The 21,520-nt window shown below is 45.6% G+C and overlaps 1 protein-coding gene across 1 annotated transcript in view; it reads right to left on the bottom strand.

Moving 5' to 3' along the window:
• The window catches only part of RECK (reversion inducing cysteine rich protein with kazal motifs), a 198,120-nt gene that overhangs the window by 30,321 nt on the left and 146,279 nt on the right, over positions 1 to 21,520 (bottom strand). Inside the window, exons 15-17 of the mRNA XM_085878594.1 lie at positions 20,846 to 20,968; positions 11,408 to 11,579; positions 2,590 to 2,782 (exon numbers count right to left, since the gene is read on the bottom strand). Coding sequence (XP_085734720.1) covers positions 2,590 to 2,782; positions 11,408 to 11,579; positions 20,846 to 20,968 — 488 coding nt within the window. The remainder of the gene's footprint in view (positions 1 to 2,589; positions 2,783 to 11,407; positions 11,580 to 20,845; positions 20,969 to 21,520) is intronic.

Here is a 21,520-nt window from a genome sequence, read left to right as displayed (position 1 = left end):
AGAGGCGATGAGTGCTTTATTCGAGGTGTACAGAGCACGTGAGTTGAAGAAACACATCGGTAGTGACAGAATGCAGAAATTTGAAAGAATTGGAAGGAAAGTGAAAGACAGAAATGGAGGCACATCATCGGCACCAGATGCACACACCTTCAAGAGAGGAGAAAATTAGAAAAGATAACAATTTTGAGTGAAAAAAACGAGAATGAGATTGACAAGATTGATTGATTGATTGATTGTGTGCTTGGCCTGAAGGCAGGTCATTGGCTGCTTGGCAAGTATGATACTGAGTGGGTTTATCATTGCCTTTCCTGTAGTTAGGCAAGCTAGGAATTTGTAATTTCGCCAGGATGCTGGTGATAGCTCGCCTATGCTTGACGAAGGACACCTTAGAATCTTTAATGACCACCAACTAATGCCGCAGATGGGACACCCCGCTCAACGTCCATTTGAGGGATGGCACAAACATTGATGAATCACCTTGCCTGTGAAACACCAGCATGACAGTTTGTATTTGGGTCTGGATTCCAACTCAGAATATATAGCTAAGAGACGAGTGTGTGTATCTGTGGGTCGTCTTTTGAGAAGATATGGATAGGGAGAGCTTTCCCTTGCAATCAAACGGAACAGAAAATCAGAAATTTTGAAAGAACAAAGAAGGAATAAAAGAGGGCTGCATTAAAATGGAGATGAGCCATAAGTTAAGCGTTATTTTTTCCAACTCTTCATTTATTGAACACAAGTGATGTGACACTGAGAGCATGCATGTGCATGTAAATCCATTGTTTTCTATTCCGATTACATCTCTCATCGGCCATGGTTTCCCTTTACACCACAGTTCGTCAATGCGCTACATGACTCCTTTTCTCATTTTCTCCCCTTTTTCTCCCACCCTTCTGATTCCTGAACTGTTGTTTGGAGGCAACAAACCTTCAATACAATATGCTGTTTTGCTACAAGGTGAGGCTGAAGGCAAATGGAAACTGAATTATTTTAGAATTAACCATGTCATGGATCATGACATGTTGTTAACCAATATTAACCACAACACTTAGACTAACTCGAATAAATAAATAAACAAACTTACGTGAGACACACAAGTGAAATGTTTACTTATCAGCAAATTTTGCCAGGATGTTGTTGACATGCCATAAATTATCGAGAGATGTTTCCATGATGATTTACGTCTGTTTACCATTTATACCCAACTGCCAACTACAATATGATTACAGCACCACACACAAATGTACACACACAGGACTACAACTTACCTGGCACAGAAACAGCACTGAAGTCGGTTTCCTTCCCAGACAACAAACGTTAATTTTCCCAATTTTTAGATCCTCGTGGAGGATCTCCAAGTTATACTCACGTTGTTGTTCTTCATCTTCTTCTTGTGGACTTTTTTGTTTCACAGCCTACAGTTTTCATCAAAACTTCCTGAAACTTGGCATATATATGTAAAAATACCCTGCGCAGACAGTAACCATCTCCGATTTTGAAAATTCCTCCTAGAAAAAAAGTTATGACGTCAAAATATCTCCGGTAATGGAAATCGCCTAAAAAATTATCTCCGAAACTAGGCAAGCTTTTTGAATTTTGTTTGCGGTAATAAAGCCGGGCATTAGCACAGATAATTTATCGCAAACCTAATACATCACAATGACGTGATATTCGTTTTTATGACGTCATCATTAAGAGGACGAGGATCTTAGCTCATTTGAGCTTGTTTTTTTCTCCTTCCAGGATCTGCAGGGAATCTATACATTTTGAAACAATTCTCTCATTGATTGGTGCATCCAAGGGCTCAGTATCCTTCTATTATTAAAAGAATGATGAGCTATCAATGGAAACAAAATGGCACCCATGACCGGAAATTTTCGGGATGTGCTATGTCGCTACTCCTAGTATATCGGGACTCCAATGATAACTCGCCTACACTTTGGTGAAAGACAATGTAGGATATTGAATCTCTATAGCAATCAATGCTGTCAGACTGGTGCCAAGCTTAATGTCCATCTGAGGGATGGCATGATCGGTGATGCAACACGCCACCTGCAAAGTACCGGTCTGACAGTTTATAATTGGATCAGGAATCTAATGGCAGATAACACAGCTCAAAGGCAAGTGCTCTGCTTCTGGATCATCCCATCAGACGCGTCATTCTCTCGGAGCCTTTTCTACTGTTATGAAAATGCTACTTCTACCATCAGACCAACGGATCGAGGCTCTATCCTCAAAGCAGAAGGCCAGCGTCATGACTTCTGACCATATGTCAATGAGGCCTGTCATATTAGATCCCCACATGTGGCCTCTAGAGGAAGCACATTCTCTCGAGCTTCTGGGACTCACCATCTCAAGCACGGTCCATCCTGGATACATCGTTAACATTTCAATTAAGTTTACAAATTTCCAATCCTCCATTGTTTAACTTTTCCATGAGGCGTAATTTTTGGTATTGAAAAATATAGCTACTCAACTCTTTATGCAACAATACAGTAAATATGGTTACTCGATCTACCTGCTGATAGTTGAGGAAAATAAAAGCAAAGCAAGTGACAATTGTCCTGTTTGTTCTTTGTGTGACCTTACCTGACAAGGGCCTGAGTAGGCCAGCTTGCGCCCTTGGGCGGAAAGAGCACACAGTGAAGTGAATTCATTATGTGTCGTGTCACACACAGGCTCCGGTGGTGTTTTCTCACAACCCCGCCGAGAGATACACTCGTACTGTGGGCAGTCAGCTTTTGTCGGAGAGGTGAGGCACACACGCTGATGCAGCACGCACCTGCACGTGGATGGAATTTATTACCTAATTACTCAAGTTCAATTAGAAGACCTTATAAAGCATTGAGCAATGTCAAAGCATATATTTAGGTGCAATCAAAACTGATTCTCAAAGATTCTTTTTTTTTTTTTTAATCATCTATTATTGTTCAGAGAGAAAATAAAATGAAAAATAAACAATTGTAAAAGTAATTTGCTGCAATTTCCCCTCTGCTCCCACCTCTTGTTCATCTGTCTGTGGACTGTCCGCCTAACAGCGACGACTCCATTTACATCTCTCTCAGGCAACATGAACAAACTTTTAACCACTCATCGCAACTCTGTCTTCCTCAGATGTGGTAATTAAAATCATCACCATGCAACTTGGTTGGGTGTTGATACCTCTCACCAGCCATGGCACTTTGGGCAAAGAACTTCTGTGACCCCATGTGACTGACTCAATCTGTGATCGTTCCGACCCGAATTTCTCGCAATGGCAAATCCTCCCTTCCGGACTTGGTGATGAGTAACTTTCCCACAAATGTCTCCTGTTCTTCCTCTGATCCAATTGGTTCATCTGATCATTTGCTTGTGAAAGTCAACACCTCTCTGGCTATTTTCAGATTGCTGCCTCAACGCCGGTAGTCATTCAGGCAGATTGACAGGGACATCAAACAGCCATATATATATATATATATATATATATATATATATATATATATATATATATATATATATATATATATATATATATATATATATATATATATATATATATATATATATATATATATCTTAGATTCATCCCAATTCATCCTCAATTATCCTCCTCCTCTTTCCAACCATGGTAGTTCTGAAACAACTTGCCTTCTCTTCCTGGAAGGTTAATGTGACTGAAGGCAATCTCAGTACATTCCAAAAAGTCCATAGCAAGTGTGTCCACTCTCAGGAGAACCAGAAAACAACATCTGTTCAACCTCAAAAATGAACTTTCAAACTTGTCTCCCTCCTGTGAAATCTTGTTGCGTTTGGTTAAGTATGTCTCTGAAGTATGCTCCCCCTTTATCCCTTCTCTATCTTCAAATGGCATCACAGCTGACACTGCTCGTAAGAAGGCCGAATGCCTCAATTGTGTTTTGCTTCGAAGTCTTGTGTCCCCAATCCCTCACTCTTGGCACCCATCCTTCCCTGTTGTACCCAACTGCTCCTGGACCCTGTGTCTTTTGCACCTGAGAAGGTGGAAAACTTTCTGGCAACCCTCTACTGTGACTCTACAACTGGAACGGGCAGCATCAGCTCACACGTCGTAAAATCCTACTCTGCTGCTCTCTCTGCCTCTGCCTCTGCCTCTGCCTCTGCCTCTGCCTCTGCCTCTGCCTCTGCCTCTGCCTCTGCCTCTGCCTCTGCCTCTGCCTCTGCCTCTGCCTCTGCCTCTGCCTCTCTCTCTCTCTCTCTCTCTCTCTCTCTCTCTCTCTCTCTCTCTCTCTCTCTCTCTCTCTCTCTCTCTCTCTCTCTCTCTCTCTCTCTCTCTCTCTCTCTCTCTCTCTCTCTCTCTCTCTCTCTCTCTCTCTCTCTCTCTCTCTCTCTCTCTCTCTCTCTCTCTCTCTCTCTCTCCCTCTCAACAATAATCGCAATTGATATGAAATCCTTCCTTTTCTCCAACAACTTAATCTCAGATCACCAATTTGGTTGCAGACCAGGTAACACCATCTTGGACGTGCTGCTTCAACTCACCCAACAATGGATGGAGGTCTGCAATGTCAAACATAACATCGGGCCATCTCTGGACATACCTCGTGCTTTTGAATTTTGATACAGTCTGGCATCCTGCCTTACTCTCCAACCTCTCTGCTTATGGTGTGCAAGGCCGACTCCATGCATGGCTTACTGACTTCCTCGACTCTCGTAGCCAATGTGTGGCATCATCATCATCATCGTTTTCGGGCCATTTCCATGCTTGCATGTGTAAGCCGTGGTTCACCTAATGGCTGCTTTCCAAGCTGCACGATCCCTTGCTCGCCCTCTTTTTAGGCCTTTAACTCCAAGATCATGTCTCAGCAACACATCCCATGTCTTCCTCGGATGGCCACCAGCTCTCCTTCCATTCACATTCATATTTATACACCGCTTCACACAGCTACCCACCCCCATCCTTTCCACATGTCCGAACCATCTCAACCTATCCTTACGCATAACCTCACTCATGCTTTCTATACCTAACCTATCTCTTAATTCCACATTAGATTTCCTATCCTTCAGTGTCACATCACACATCCACCTCACCATTCTCATTTCATTTCGTTCACACCTCCGTTCATCCTCCTTTTTGGTCACCCATGATTCGCTGCCATACATCGTTATGCTTCTCACACAAGCTGCATAAAGTTTTCCCTTTAATCGGAGAGAGGTCCTCCTTGATGTCAATAGGGGTAACAACTCCCTAAACTTCCTCCAGCCACTTGTAATTCTTGCAATCACTGCTGCCTCCACTCCACTACCTGCACCAATCATATCACCAAGGTAACAGAATTTATTTTCACATTCCAGAGATATATCCCCACAAACTAACCTTTCTGCTCCAACTGGGGTCACGTGTTTACCTGTGTAAACAGCACATTTGAAGTCAGGAACGACCTGCAGTCGACCCTTGAGGCCACTACACCTCTTGTGCACCCAGCAGTTACAGGATTTACACAATATTGAATTGCTATCTTCAACTTGTCTCCAGACAGCACAGGGCCACCTCCCTCATTTTTCCAAACTTCCTTCTCCCAAACCACTAATCAATACTTTTGTTTTCCCTGTATTCGCTTTCAGTCCTCTGGCCTTCATACCCTCCTTCCATGTTGTATATTTGCCCATTACCTCTTCCACACTGTCGACTATCAGCATTACATCATTAGCATACAGGAGTTCCCAAGGTAAGTCTCCTCTAAATTCCTGTGATATAGTCTCAAGAACCATGATGAACAGGAATGGACTCAAGACTGACCCCTGATGAACCATTTTTACTTCAAAATCCTCACTCTGCAATCCATTTACCCTCACAGAGGTTTTTGGGCCATCATACATTGCCATGACTACCCTGACTAACCAATCCTCCGCATGTAACTTTCTCATGGACCATTGCACCACTTCCCGAGGCACCCTATCAAACACCTACTCCAACTCCACAAATATAAAGTGCAGTTGTCTCTTATTCCCCAGATATGTTTTCCTTTCATTGCCTAACTATAAAAATTGCCTCTATCGTGCCCCTTCCTGGCATGAAACCAAATTGCATTTCATGTATATTAACACTCTGTATTACCAATTTATCAATGACACTCTCTCCAACTTTCATTCCATGGTCCAGCAGCTTCAGACCCCTATAGTTGCCCTGAACGAAGGCATCACCCTTCCCTTTATAAATATTCACCATTATACTCAACCAGTCATCTGGGACAGATGTCTCCCTTATAATTGCATTTACCAATTTAGTGATTAAATTCACTCCAGTATCACCAGATGTGTCCAGCATCTCTGTGACAACACCAGTGCTGCTCGCCGCTTTACCATTCTTCATTTCATCGATGGCTTTCTTCACCCGTTCATTCTTTATCTCAGGTGGTGGGCCCTAAACCGGATCTACTGCCTCCAGAATATCCCTGTTCCAAGGGAACTCCAGATTTAGCAGGTGCTCATCGTAACTCCTCCAAACATTTCTAATCTCCCCCTGGTCAACCAGAACATTTCCCACATCATCCTTCACACATTGTTCTCCTCTGAGATCCTTATTTTGACCCATCATTTGTTTTGCTATCCAAAATATCTCCCCCTCGACTATCTGCATTATTCACATATGAAAGTGAATCCTGTACTCATTTTTACCCTCGCTGAAGAAAAGGGTATTAAATTTGTGTCTGCCTGTCTGTCTGCCTGTCTGACTGTTTATCGCCTACAGGTCACAATTTTTAACCGATCTTCACGAAACTTCACCACATGGGAGAATTTGTCATGAGGGAGAAGTCTTTTGTTTTTGAGGTCAAAAGGTCAACATCGACCAAATGTCAACAACTTTGGTGGGATTTCTAAAATCCTCAATTTTCATCCGATTGACTTGAATTTTCAAGAGGATTTACATTTCAGGTCACTGAATTCAACCAGAAAACTATTTTTGAGATCAACATCGAAAAAAAGGTCAGCATAGCCCCAAGGTTAACAACTAAGGAAGTGTTTCTAAAATCCTCAATTTTCATCAGAATCGACTTAACATTTGAAGAGGATCTTTGTTAAGGTCACTGATATTCATCCAGCCAATTATTTTTGAGATCAACATGGACCAAAAGGTCAACATAGGCCCAAGGTCAACAACTTAAGTGAGATTTCTAAAATCCTCAATTTCCATCCAATTAACTTGAAATTTGAAGAGTATTTGCAGATAAGTTCACTGAATTCAACCACCAATTATTTTTGAGGTCAACATCGGCCAAAAGGTCAACACGGGCCGAATTTCTAAAATTATCAATTTTCATCCGATTCACTTAAAATTTGAAGAGGAGTTGCACATTTGGTCATTGAATTCAACCACCAAATATTTTTGTGGTCAAATTTGTTTTATGGAATTTGGAAGTATTGCACTCTGCACGATGTCTTCTTGTTTGTTTGTCCGCACAGAACTTTCGTGTTTTTCTCCACAACCGCTTGTCAGATTGAGACAAAATTTTCACCATTGGAAAGACTACTCATGTAGAATGTTATAATGATAATTGTGACGTCAATAGGTCACATGGTGTGGCAGCCATGTTGGAAAAACGGGAAAACCTTTGGACTTCTATCTCTGAAACCGCACCAAGGAAAAAATTGAAACTTGGCAAGTAGCAAATACTTCTCATGGGGAATGAGTGTGATATTTTTATGATATCATAGGTGCCTTCGTTATGACGTCATAATTCCACATGTAGAACATCTAAAAACAATGAAAACTTTTGAGGGTCATCTTGGGATCAAATGCGGAACAAAATTTTTTGGTGACATCATCAGTCACATAATTCAGCCACCATATTGTTTTCTATATTTTGAAAAAAACCTTCAAAAATCTTCTTCTCTGAAATGGCTGAACAGATCGAGGTGAAACTTTGCACATACAACCGCCTGTTAATGAGGAACAAAAGGGTTACACATATGACATCATAGGTCACCTGGTTTGGCAGCAATATTGGATTTACCCAAAAACTTAAAAAAATACAACACTCTAAAGAAGTTATGGTGAGGATCTGCAATCTCTGATTGCTCTTTTTCTTGTTTAGCCTTGTAAACTTCCCTTCTTGCCCTCCCTTTACCCACTGAGTATTCCTCCTTATCCCCTCCCTTTTTACAAATCCTAAACGGTCTTCATTTTTCTTGAATCGCCATATCCACCTCATTGTTCCACCACGATGTAGCCTCATGTCAAGCTGGGCCCTTCGACCAGCCACATATCTTATTTAGTAGCATGCAGCAGTCCATCTTTTAAAGAGTTCCAACAACTCGACATCCACTCCTCCCATAGGGTTTCCAAGATTCATTTCCAGAAGTTCCCATTAGAAATGTTCCTTAACATTCTGACCTCGTAGTTTCTATACTCTTCAACTTAGGGCATAAGGTTTCCTCTTTTTCCCTGCTCCAATTTATCTTTACATCACACGCTAGCAGCCGATGTCGAAAGGCACATTCTTCTCCACCGATTGTTTTCACATCCTTAACCAACTTCCCATCCAATCTCCTAACGAGAAAGTAGTCTGTCTGGCTCTTTGTACCTCCTGACTCATAAGTCATCAGTCTGCTCGACCTCTTCTTAAACATTGTGTTGCAGACGACCAAATCTAAAGCATCCCCAAACTCAAGTATTCCTACACCTCTGGTATTTATAAACTCCAAAACCTGACCCACCATGCACACCCTCATATCCTTCTGCCATCTCTCCAAAATGTCCATTCAAATCCCATCGGATCACAACTTCTCTCACGCTCCTCCATGAAACAACATGCACAAGTGTGTCCCAAAACTCATCCTTATTCTCCTCACTTAATCCTATTTGTGGGGCGTATGTTGATACTACTGTTAATATACGCTTATCAAACAACAGCTTTCGGACTGTAACTCTTGCATTTACTCTCCTCCTCACCTCCAACACCCTCTCCACCTACTTCTCAGCAACCATAATCTCAACACAACCAGTTCCAAAGTCACAACCTTTCGAAAGGAATTTGTACTTATCATTTCTACCTTTGACCATTCTCACAGCACCTCCCCTCCACCCTGTTTCTTGCACACAGCATACATCTCCTCTTCTGCAGATTAAAGTTTCCACTATCTCACAAGCTCTACCATGCATAGTACCAACATTCAAACTAGCAACTCTACCACCAATCTTATCATGCCGAGTGGGTGCTTTAGGCATGACAGGTTTGCTCCCATTTGTAATTTGTACAGCCATATGTTTCAAGGAATAGGAAAGTGAGGGAAACTGAGTATGTACGAAAGTCACCCCCATGGTATATGCCACAGCTACCCCAGACATCAGTGCGCTTACATGACCTGATGCCGAAGCACCAGAAGTCCAGTGGCCTTCTTGAGTGACCTACCACAGCCCGCTTCAAGGACACCTATCCATGTACAACATAGCACGAAATTAGCGGGGTATTATTTGCCTGCTGATAGAGCAGCCTCCCTGTACGCTATGACTGGGTTCGGGCTCCTGTACAATCGGACGGTAAGTGCCAACCTATGAAGACACCCACACTGTACCTTCTAGACAATGCAGCAACACTACCCAGTGTCACCATGGTAACTAACCCAAATGGGGAAGTACAAAACTCAGGTCAACATTTCTCCAAAAGGCATGTTTGAGGCATGACTTTGTGGCCGGATGCCCTTCCTGACGCCACCACAGTATCAGCTGTGAGCCTAGCCTTTGTATAAAGAGACATTCCCCACAAAGCAGCAGGGGGATTTGCAATCAGAGTTTCCTTCTCATATGTGGACTGCCTACCAAGGATAAAGAGCTCCACCTTCTCGAGTTGGGTTGGTGAATGCAAAAGCATGTCCTCATACCAGAGGACCATGCACACTACACCTCTTGGGTACCAATTTACTCCGAGATCCTCCAGACATTTTGCCAGTGCCCTCAAGAGCACTGTTACCGTGGTGTACCACGAGGAGGTTGTCTGCAAGTCTTAGCGAGGGTAGAGGCTATGTACCGGAAGGAAGGACTTGCACACTCAGCCTTTTCGCTCACAGAGCTATCCGGAGGCTGCAGCTAAAAGCAAGGAATGGTAAACCACAGCTCACCTTACCACAGCACCAGACACATACACCTGCCCTGTGGGAAACCACCATGGAATGGAACGGAATCCTTTCATCCCCTCCCCCTGTCAAGGCTGGAGTGCTGCAGTGTTCTGTGTCTGGTCTGAGTCTTAATATTCATAAATGATCTCTCCGTATCTCTGGAATATCCTCTTTATCTATTTGCTGATAACTTCACCCTCTGCTGTCACATCCTCATCCTAAAGGCAAGAAGACTGCACATTTTCCCACTCTTCAGAACTTGACAAAATCACAAGATGGTCAAACACTTGGGAAATGTCTTTCAATCCGAACAAATCTCATACTCTCACTACCTCTCTCCGAAAGGACCATCTGGCAACCTCTCCCTGACCCAATCAGCTTTCTTAACAATCAATTTGAGGAAGTTCAGGTATTCAAACTCCTGGGTCTCACCATCAGCCATGATCTTTCTTGGGCAAAGTATATTTCAAAGTTGGCCTCCAAAGCCAGCCACCAACTGGGCATCCTCTGTCGTACAGTCATTCCTTGGCACACCTGAACTCGGATCCACCTCCAAGGCCTTCATCTGCAGCTTGATGGAGTACTGCTCTCCCCTTTGAGCTGGCTGCCCTGCCTCACACTTTGCTCAACTTGACGCCGTGGAAACCAAGGCCTTCAAGATTATTGGAATCTCCCATGATGAAGCTGAGTCTATGGGTTTATCACTACACCATCACAGACAGGTCGTTGTTCTCTGTCTTCTCCTGCCTACTTTCTGGTCTTGCACTCTCTGATATTTCTGTGCTTTGTTGCCCCCCTCCCCGCAGGTTTCTGCAGGTCACACATGGTTTACTACAACCCCTTTCTGGTTAAACTACCTAAATCCATGATCACTGCTCACCTCCACACATTCATCCCTCTTTTTCCCCTCCTGTGTAACCAACCTTCACATTCTCATCAAACTCATTATTCACTTCAGGTCTTCATGACAGCTGTTCACCACTATCATAGATTATCCCCAATCCAAAACCATGACCTTATCTACCCTTGTTAACCCCCCCCCCCAATCCTTCCGCCCTCCAAATTCCCAGTTTTCCCTCCTGAGAGTTTCCTTGTGTATCTATCTTGTCCACCCGATGCATCCTTCCCTGCCCCTCATGCCTTCCCACACCCATTGTTTGTCCAGGTCTGCCTCTATCTTGGCCTTCTGCTGTTGGTGTTTCACCCCCTTTCTCAACTGTTTCTTTTGTCCTGTTGTGTCCTCATCCGTTCAGTGTTCTAATTCTAGCTCTTCCATAAGGCTCAACTATGAATACAAAAAAAAGTAAAATCGGTAAATCCAAATTTTTGTCCAACCTACCTTTGATTGGAAGGGCAAGGTTTTAAGGAACAGGGGTTGTGCTTGTTGCAGGATCCATAAGTGATCTGTGTATTGCTGAGTCCTGTGCAGCGGGCGAGGCAGGCACTGGGGTAGGTGCGGCCGGTGACAGCACACACCGGCACAAAGTGATCAGCGCAATTGCAGGGTAACCCTTGGAGAGAGAGATTGTCATCAGACAAAATGGTAACAAATAAATCAAAATGGTAGAAAGGCAAACAAAACAGTTGCTGTCAATGCAAACCAGGACATCTTAATATTGACAAAACTCTTCAATTGCAATCTATAACTAGAAGGGCACTCGGTGGAGTGCATACCTCTGCCAGGTAATGCCTGATCCAAGAGAACATATCGGGCCCAATACATTTTTGAAATATCATGCTACATAATAGATTTTTATCTCTCAATGGTAAAGAATCACTTTTAAAAAATCTCATAGTCGGATCAGGATCGTCACCAAAATCTAATCCTTATGTCCTTGTCAAACACCAAACCTGCCCACCAAATTTCATCCGGATCCGTCAACAACTTTTTGAGATATCCTGCACACAGACGAACGAACAAACAAACAAACAAACAAACAGTGAGCGGTGAAAACATAACCTCCTTCACCATTGGTGGCAGAGGGAATTATAAATGTCAGTCTGTGTGTGCCAGTGTGTGTCTCCTCCATTACTCCAAAACCATGAAACCTCGCGGCACAAAATCTTGCATGCGTACAAAGGGAACCCCAAGGGAGTACATGAATGAAAACTGGGTAAATTTAAAACACGAGTGTCTCCGAGTGTTCGTGCTTTAAATTCGTTTCAGCACATGTGATAAGCTCAAGAATCTCATAACCTGATTCAAGATGACCGGAGACGTTCGGAGTGTCAAACCATGTGCGAATTGGACAAATGAACATTTTAATTTTTTAGCAGTCGGAACTGTTGCTGAGGTCAATTCTGCAGTTTAACTTTTGAAATTCACTTCAGGTTAAGATATTCTCGAGCTTATCACATTTCAGCTGTAACGTTTATAAATCTCCAGAAAGTTGTACACGGACATTATTTGATACTCCAGACATGTCCGGATGTTCATTATCTCTGAAGATGTCCAGACAGTGATTGTATGTGGATTTGTCCGGATGGTGGTTGACTGCAGACGGTGGTTTGTCTCTGGACATGTCCGAGTGGTGGTTGTCTTCGGACATGTCTGGGTGGTAGTTATCTTCGGACGTGTCTGGAGGGTGGTCATCTTTGGATGTGTCTGGGCAGTGTTTGTCTCCTGATGATGGTGTTTGTCTCCAGACATGTCTGGGCAGTGGTTGTCTCCTGATGATGGTGTTTGTCTCCAGACGTGTCCGGGCAGTGGTTGTCTCCAGACGTGTCTGGGCAGTGGTTGTCTCCTGACGTGTCTGGGCAGTGGTTGTCTCCTGACGTGTCTGGGCAGTGGTTGTCTCCGGACGTGTCCGGGCAGTGGTTGTCTCCGGACATGTCCGGGCAGTGGTTGTCTCCGGACGTGTCTGGGCAGTGGTTGTCTCCTGACGTGTCTGGGCAGTGGTTGTCTCCTGACGTGTCTGGGCAGTGGTTGTCTCCGGACGTGTCCGGGCAGTGGTTGTCTCCGGATGTGTCTGGGCAGTGGTTGTCTCCGGACGTGTCTGGGCAGTGGTTGTCTCCGGACGTGTCTGGGCAGTGGTTGTCTCCTGACGTGTCTGGGCAGTGGTTGTCTCCTGACGTGTCTGGGCAGTGGTTGTCTCCGGACGTGTCCGGGCAGTGGTTGTCTCCGGATGTGTCTGGGCAGTGGTTGTCTCCGGACGTGTCTGGGCAGTGGTTGTCTCCGGACGTGTCCGGGCAGTGGTTGTCTCCAGACGTTTCCGGATGGTATTTGTCTCCACACATGATAAGACAATGTTTATAGTATGACTAGTAGAAAATGTATTTCATACATTATTTTGTTTCCATATTCATTGCTATTCTATGCATGAACTTTTTGCTTGAGACAGTATGAATTTTAATTAACACTCCACCGCACATCTGCCTTCCCTTCTCCTCACCTCACTCTTACCTCCTCCCAAACCCCCTCCCCCCTCCATCCCCATAAATCTCTGGACTTTTATAAGCATTACAGCTGAAATAAGACAAGCTCTAGAATCTCTTAACCTGAACCAAATTTCAAAATTTAAACTGCAGAATTGAACTTATCAGCAGTTCTAACTGCTAAAAAAAAACTGTTTGTTTGTTCAATTCGCACATTGTTTGATACTTTGGAAGCCTCCGGTCGTCCCCAGACATCTCCGGATGGTGTTTGGTATGAACCAGACGGCCATTCCTTATTATCAACAGTTTCGTTGGAGTGTTTGCTTGAGTGCTCAATAAGGCAGAATCGATTACTTTGGAATCGATTCCGATTGAGGGCGTTATCAACTCCAAAGTACTCGATTGCAACCACAGAATCGAAAGGGATCAAGTCGTGAATAGGAATTGACGTCAATTCCACGTCATCCCTACTTCACAGAAATAATATAAGGGGGGTTTTTTCAGGGAATTTTTTTTCGTCCCTGTTGAGCATGTTCCGGTTCCACATTGGCTGGTAATGTATTAATTGAAGAGGAACATGTACCTGGAGCATCCCGTTTGCAATATATAGCAGCAAAAGCAAGTCACTTGCAAACTAAACACTCCTGAAAGGTGTGTTCCTTGTCATGAATAGCAAGGCATTTTGGAGTTGGCTGGTAAAGTGTGCTGTTTGTTTTGCTGACAGACGAGTGGGCAATACATCAACTGATCACTGTGATGCTCATCACTGTAACACAACCAATATTCTAAAACATTTGGAAACCAAACACCACAGAGAGTACCTATTGGTGTAACACATGTGGTTTTCAAACTTTTTTTTCGTGGCGACCCAATTTCAGAACCTCTCCACATCGCGTGAGCCAAAAGATTCAAAACCCATTTCATAATATATAAGATAAGATTTCATATGACACAAGAACATTTACTGTTTACTTTATTCACCATCGTCGAGTAAACGGAGAATAGCCGACACTATCCAAATAGTACAGTTGAATGTTTCAGAAGTTTAGTCCGAATGACATTTACCGTATTTTCACGACTATAAGGCGCATATAAACGTCTTAGATTTTTGTCAAAATGTGCGACGCGCCCTATAGTGCAGTGCGCCCTTTGTGTGTCGTCATTGTAAGGCGGACGTATTTGTGAACATTAGAACTGGGGGTAAATGTGGGCGTGGCTTATGTATAAAAGAACAGGTATGTGCGGTATGCAGAACATTGCTGTTTTAACAACCCCGAAAATGGCAAAGAGACACGCTTATGAAGCTCAGTTTAAACTGAAGGCGATCAGCTATGCGGAGGAACATGGGAATCGAGCCGCGGCGAGGAATTTCCAGATCAACGAGTCGATGGTTCGAAAGTGGAGGAAGCTGGAAAACGAGCTGCGACAGGTGAAGAAGACGCAGCTGAGTTTCCGTGGAAACAAGGCGAGGTGGCCAGAGTTGGAGGAAAGACTTGAGCAGTGGATCGTTGAGCAAAGAGCAAGTGGGAGGAGCGTTTCGACGGTCACGATCCGACTGAAGGCAGTATCGATAGCGGAGGAAATGAAAATCGAACATTTCCACGGAGGTCCGTCTTGGTGCTTTCGCTTCATGAAACGGTGCCATTTTTCCATCCGGACCAGGACTACGATAGCGCAGCAACGTCCGGCGGATTATCAAGAAATGATGGAAAACTTCCGCTCCTACTGCAGCAAGCACATCTGCGACAAACGGATCCAGCCGAGCCACATCACCAACATGGACGAGGTGCCGCTCACGTTCGACATCCCGGTGAGTCACACGGTGGAGAGGAAGGGAACCAGCACGGTGGCGATACGCACAACGGGGTATGAGAAGGCTTCGTTTACTGTTGTGCTTGGCTGCCACGCCGATGGACAGAAACTGCCGCCGATGGTAATTTTCAAGAGGAAGACTTTGCCTAAAGAGACGTTTCCAGCAGGCGTCATTATCAAGGCAAATGAAAAGGGCTGGATGGACGAGGGAATGATGAAGGAGTGGCTGAGGCAGGTGTATGTAAGAAGACCGGGTGGTTTTTTCCACGCATCACCTTCGCTCCTGATTTATGACTCTATGCGTGCTCATCTCACCGACGACGTGAAAATACAAGTGAAGCAGATGAACGCTACGCTTGCTGTGATTCCGGGAGGCTTGACAAAGGAACTCCAACCGCTGGACATCGGCGTGAACCGGCCGTTCAAAGTGAGGCTGCGAGCGGCGTGGGAGCGGTGGATGACCGAAGGAGAGCACAGCTTCACAAAGGGTGGAAGGCAGTGCCGGGCGAGTTACGCCACAGTTTGCCACTGGATTGTTGATGCCTGGGCTAACGTGTCTGCTGGCACTGTTGTCCGAGCTTTCGCTAAAGCCGGCATCATTTCGGAGGAGCCGCACGGTGCAGAAAGTGACTCTGACGGCGAGGAAGGTGGACCTGCTAGGTTGGGTTTAGCGCAGTTCGATTCCGAAACAGAGGATGAGGATTTCGATGGATTTGATTAAAGACTATTACCGGTATTTGATTGTTTTAGTATTTTTGTAACTAATACTTTAATAAAGCACAACCAAACTCAATTTTGCTCCCGATCTATTTTTAAATACGCACACTTGTGTGCTTGTGTGAGTGTGTTGTTGTACGGCGGACGTACGTAGTAGAGGATATTCATATAAAACCCGCGCCCTATCGTGAGGAGCGCCTTATGTGTGTGTCAAATACAGGAACGGCACACACAATTGAGACTGCGCCTTTTGGCACGGTGCGCCTTTTGGTCGTGAAAATACGGTAGATATATCAGTGAGAAGGATGAGCCTGTTTTTCAGAAACCAACTTCTCTATTCGTGGAGAAGTAGATGACAATGCCAGGATCATATCATGCTCCATTTATAGGCGATTTCTGTACTTTGTTTTAATCACCACTATGGTGGAGAACGACTGCTCAGAAAAGTATGATGAAGGATATGGCATGAGAACCTTAACGGCGCGCCGTGACAGGGTCGGGTACGACGGCAGCATTTTGAACCAGAATGTCGACAACGAATTCGTCCGTGCAAGAGCCTGCGCTCCTGAATCCTGCTGGAGCTGTACAAGCTCTTCCTGTGATGTATCATCTTCATCAGCAATCGAGTCCAGTGGAGCCATGAAAGGGTCCCGAACCACAGAAAAGGACTGTACATCCAGCTGAGGGAAATAGTGCTCGAACTGTTCAATGAGCGACCGAAGGTGACGTGCTATCTCCTCAGAAAGACTGTCGAGCTCAGTATCATCGTACTGGCAGGTCGATAGATGCTCCACCACACGGGGGAAAAGGCTGAAGCGCTTAACAGCTGCTTTGTCTGCCAGTAATTTTAGAGTCGCCAGAAATGCGCTTATTTTGTCGTGAAAAATCATGAGGTTGGCGTCTTTGCCTTGGAGGGAGCGGTTGAGGACATTGAGACGTTCAAAGATGTCAACGAGAGAGCACAGTTCTGACAGCCAAGAGTCTGACTCAAGCAACGCTACCCGTGCCGTTTTCCCTTGTGTGCGTAGGAACTCCTTCAGTTCATATTTGAGCTCGTAAATGCGCAGAAGAAGGTTTCCTCGAGATAACCATCTGACTTGAGTGTAGAATAGTAAATTCTTATGGTCGGCGTCCATCTCCTGGCAGAATAGCCTGAATAACCTGGTGTTGAGGGCGCTCAATTTGATGTGATTCAGCATTTTTACGACTTCTGATAGCACGCTCTGCAAGGTTTCTGGCAAAGTACGACAGACGAGCGCTTCTCGGTGAATCATGCAGTGTACCATGGAGGTCCGAGGAGCCACCTCAAGCAATTTAGCCTTGAATCCAGAACGCACTCCTAACATCGCTGGCGCGCCATCTGTTGTAGAACCGAGCAACTTTCCGAAATCCGGATCCTGGTCATGATGATCCCCCCCACCCCCAACCCCCCAACCTCCCCTCCCCCGCTCTCTCTGCGATTTGTCCCCACCACATTTCCGCAGGGCACACAAGGTCCGCCAACAACCCCCTTCTGGTAAAACTATCAAAATCACGAATCACTGCTCACCTTCACTCTTTCATTCCTCCTTTTTCCCCGCCTTTGGAATAAACTCCCTCACACTACTCAATCCCATTCTTCCCTCTAGGTCTTCAAAACAGTTGTTCACAACCAACTCTTATCGTCAGGTCATGTCAGGTATGGGATCATGTGCCAGAACAGCGCGTCGCTGCATCCACTTTCCACCGGTACTCCAGGGGCCTCCGTCTGGCCATACCCCAGGCAGATGCCAGGCCCATCCCCATCTCCTTGAGATGATGGTCAACCTGCTGCAACCACGAGGCACGTGGTCGGCCCATTGGCCTCCTCCACTCATGAGACTCCCTCGCTGAGAGAATCTGGTGAGCAGGATCAGCGTCAGGAAAAAAGAGCCACATGTTCATACAGCCGCAACTGATGCTCACGGACTATGCAGGTAACAAATCTCATCCAAGTCTCTCTCAGCAACCGCTCGTTGGACACAAAATCTGACCAGCGATAGCCAAGGATTCTCCGAAGAGACCTGGTACCAAAGGAATTAAGTCTCCGTCTCAGATCCCTGGTCAGAGTCCAAGTCTCACATCCATAAAGCAAGACTGGAAGCACCAAGGACCTGAAGACTCGGAGTTTACTCCTCCCGCACAGGTACCGGCAGTGCCACACCCCATGATCCAGTGAATCCATGACTCCCCAGGTCCAATCCAGACGTCTATTGACCTCTGACTCACAGCCAGCAGAGACATGAATATCACTGCCAAGGTAAGTGAATCTCTCCACGACTTCAACATCCTCACCACAAACAGGTACAGACAGGACAGCAGCATCCAAGATGTCATTGAAAGCTTGGATCTTAGTTTTGACCCAAGAAACCCGTAATCCCAGTGGCTCCGAATCCTCATTCAGCACCTTGAGGGCCCCCAAAAGGATATCTAAAGTCTCCGCAAAGATGACTGCATCATCTGCGAAATCAAGGTCTGAGATCTTGACATTCCAAAACGCTGCACCGCAGCTTGATCTCTCCAACATCCTCCCTAGAATCCAGTCCATACAAGTGCTGAAGAGTGTGGGGGCCAGTACACACCCCTGACGAACTCCAGTAACAACTGGAAATATGTCAGAGATGGTACCACCACATTTCACAGCACTCAGTTCCAGAGTAAAGTTCAGACATCAGATCGATCAGTTTTGGTGGCATCCCACGAAGACCAAGAATCCTCCAGAGGACATCCCGATTCACTGAATCTAACGCTTCACAGAGATCAACTTCGGCTGAAAGCAGCCCCTGCCAAAACTCTCATCTGCGTTCGGTGAGGACACTAACAGCAAGGATACGGTCAATCGTTGACCTCTTTGGTGTAAAGCCTGACTGCTCTGGACACTGTTGCTCAAGCAGATGGTGGCGAACCCTATCGAGAATTATCCGAGCAAAGACCTTGCCCGGCACTGAGAGCAGCGTCACCCCTCGGTAGTTGTTACAGTCTTGGCAATCACCCTTCCCTTTCCAGAGAGGGACAACAAGGCCCCTCTTCCAATCAGTTGGGATGATGCCTGTGTTCCAGGCAGAGCACAAAACTGCATGCAACGACACGAGTGCAGCATTTCCACCAGCCTTGAGAAGTTCAGCATGGATGCCACAGATCCCTGGAGCTTTGCCCCGTTTCAACTGGTTCACCGCAGCCCGTGTTTCCACAAGCAAAGGTGAACCACAGTTGATTGGAGGGTCAGCAACAGGGATTGTAACACCCTTGACGTCCAACTCGACAGCTGGGGGATCAGCCTGGTACAACCGCTCAAAGTAACCGGCCCAGCGGGCCTTCACTTCAGACTCCTCTATCAAGAGCCTACCACTCTCTGCTCGAACTGCAGTGCTCCAAGGGATGGGCTTGGATGAACGTAATGCGCGAATTCCCCTGTAAGCGGGACGAGAATCACCTGTCCACAGGTGATGCTCTACCCCCTCACAGATTCCTCCCACATAGGCCTCCTTGTCCACCCTTAGTGCACGTACAGTTTTACGCCTCAGCTCCCTGAACAGCTCAGCTCTGCCATTCAGCCTGGATCTGAGACTCTGGTCGATGGTATCCAGTGTACCTTGAGCGACAAAATTCTTCTTTGCCCTGCGGTGAGTTCCAAGACATCCACCTTCCCCCATCATCCCCCATCCCCATCCCCATCGTCCTTATCGTCCCCCATCCAAATCCTCGATTTTTTCTTCCCCCGATAATCCACCCAAGCCCACCTCCTTCAAATTCCCTGTTTTCCTTCCTGAAAGTCCATGTAATGTCCATCTTGTACTCCCCATGTTCCCCATCCCATCCCTCTCCCTTCCACAGATCTCCTAATGTCTCTGTTCCCCACTGTTTTGTCCTTCCCACTTCCTCCCCTCTTGTCTAATGCCCCCCTTGATGTGTATTGTGTGTTAGCTCTCACACGAGCTTTGACAATGTATTCAAAAAAAAAAATGTGTTTCGTTCAAGCAACCAAGTGATGTCTCAATATTTACAAGTTTCCAAAGCATTAAACTTCACTTTTTCGACTGGTCAGAGAATTATATCGGGTGAAGAAAAGATGAAGGAATGTGGCGAAAGAGTAACTTCATTGAGAGCAATGAAAATAATCACGAGGAAGCGCTCAACATGAAATGACTGATCTTCACTGTATACATCGCCAATCGCCTACCAAGGTGATGCCATGATCACCCGTTTCACCAGAGCGCTTGCTTGAGTGCTTAAGCCACTTGGTGAGGTGAGGTCATGGCTTCTGACTCCTCTGAGCTCCCAAGGTTAATCGTGCGTAAACTTTTCCACCTTACAATGGGTTTTAAGCAGTCATTTTCTCACAAGGTGGGAGTCCGGAGGAAGGGGGGGTGGGAGGAGGGAGGGGAAGGGGTGGGGTGGGAATCTGGAGGGAGGGGTGTGAGTGTGGGGTGGGAGGAGGGAGCAGAAGGAGTGGGGGGAGGGAGGGGAAGGGGTGGGGTGGGGTTGGAGGAGGCATAGGAAGGGGTGGGGTGGGGGTCTGGATAGAGGAGGAGGGAGGGAAGGGTGGGTGGGAATCTAGACGGAGAGGGTTTGGAGTGGGTGGAGGGAGGTGGTTTGGGGTGGGTGGAAGGAGGAGAAGTGGTGGGAAGAGGGACCTGGCGTTTCCCAGCAACGCCCGGTACCTTTGCAAGTAACATATAATTAAACGGAATTAAAACTATCCTTCTCAAAATGTTCATCATAAGGTCGGTACCTCGTCCAAGCAAAAGCAGTGAATGAAGCCAATTGGAATGACTCACTGCAGTGATTATTTAATTCTGCCAATCCATACGTGCATTGAGTCAGAGGAAAGCAGATTCGTGTTTCGTGACAGTACCAGTGAAGCGTTGGCGATCCTCGTAGCTGCTGTGTTCCATCAGACACTGGCGTCCTGTGCAGATGAGCTCACCGGCGAAGCATGTGCAGAGGTTGCAGTCGATATGGAAATGACTGCCATGGGCTGCAGAGGCAGAGAAACATTGTGAAGAAAAGAGCCCATAATTCACACAATTAGTGCCCAACTCATGAAAGAATTAAAAAACTGCAACTGTCTGGATATTATGGGACTGAAGATCTTTCCCTCTCTTCAAGACCTTTGAGTTGGAATACATTTACACAGTTCAAAGAGTATAAAATGTTTGATGCTTGATGAAGTGAAAGTTTTTACCTCCGATGGCAAGTACAGTCTGTTCAGTCAGAGAAACAACATTGCTATTAATATGATGCAACACAAACTGTGGCCGATTGTGAGACAGATTGGTACCCCAGGACCCAGAAAGTTATGTCGTTGTCTGGCCGGCATGTAGACACCCACCGTTGCTGAATGGCAAGATTCTACCATGGGATGTCTGTGAACTAACAAGACTGCTGTATTAGGAACGCAACAGCGATCCTTCCCACACTTCTTCCTTTCTATATAAAAATTGAATTCCATCCATAATTTTGGAATGGCTGCACCAATCCTGAAATTTTCAGGGATAATTATTGTTTCAAGCGACAACCAAAAAAATGG

Source organism: Eptatretus burgeri, chromosome 4 (genome assembly GCF_056783735.1).
Source record: "Eptatretus burgeri isolate ZD-2024b chromosome 4, Ebu_testis_v1, whole genome shotgun sequence".
Classification (NCBI taxonomy): Eukaryota; Metazoa; Chordata; class Myxini; order Myxiniformes; family Myxinidae; genus Eptatretus; species Eptatretus burgeri.
This window is presented reverse-complemented; position numbering and strand designations above follow the sequence as displayed.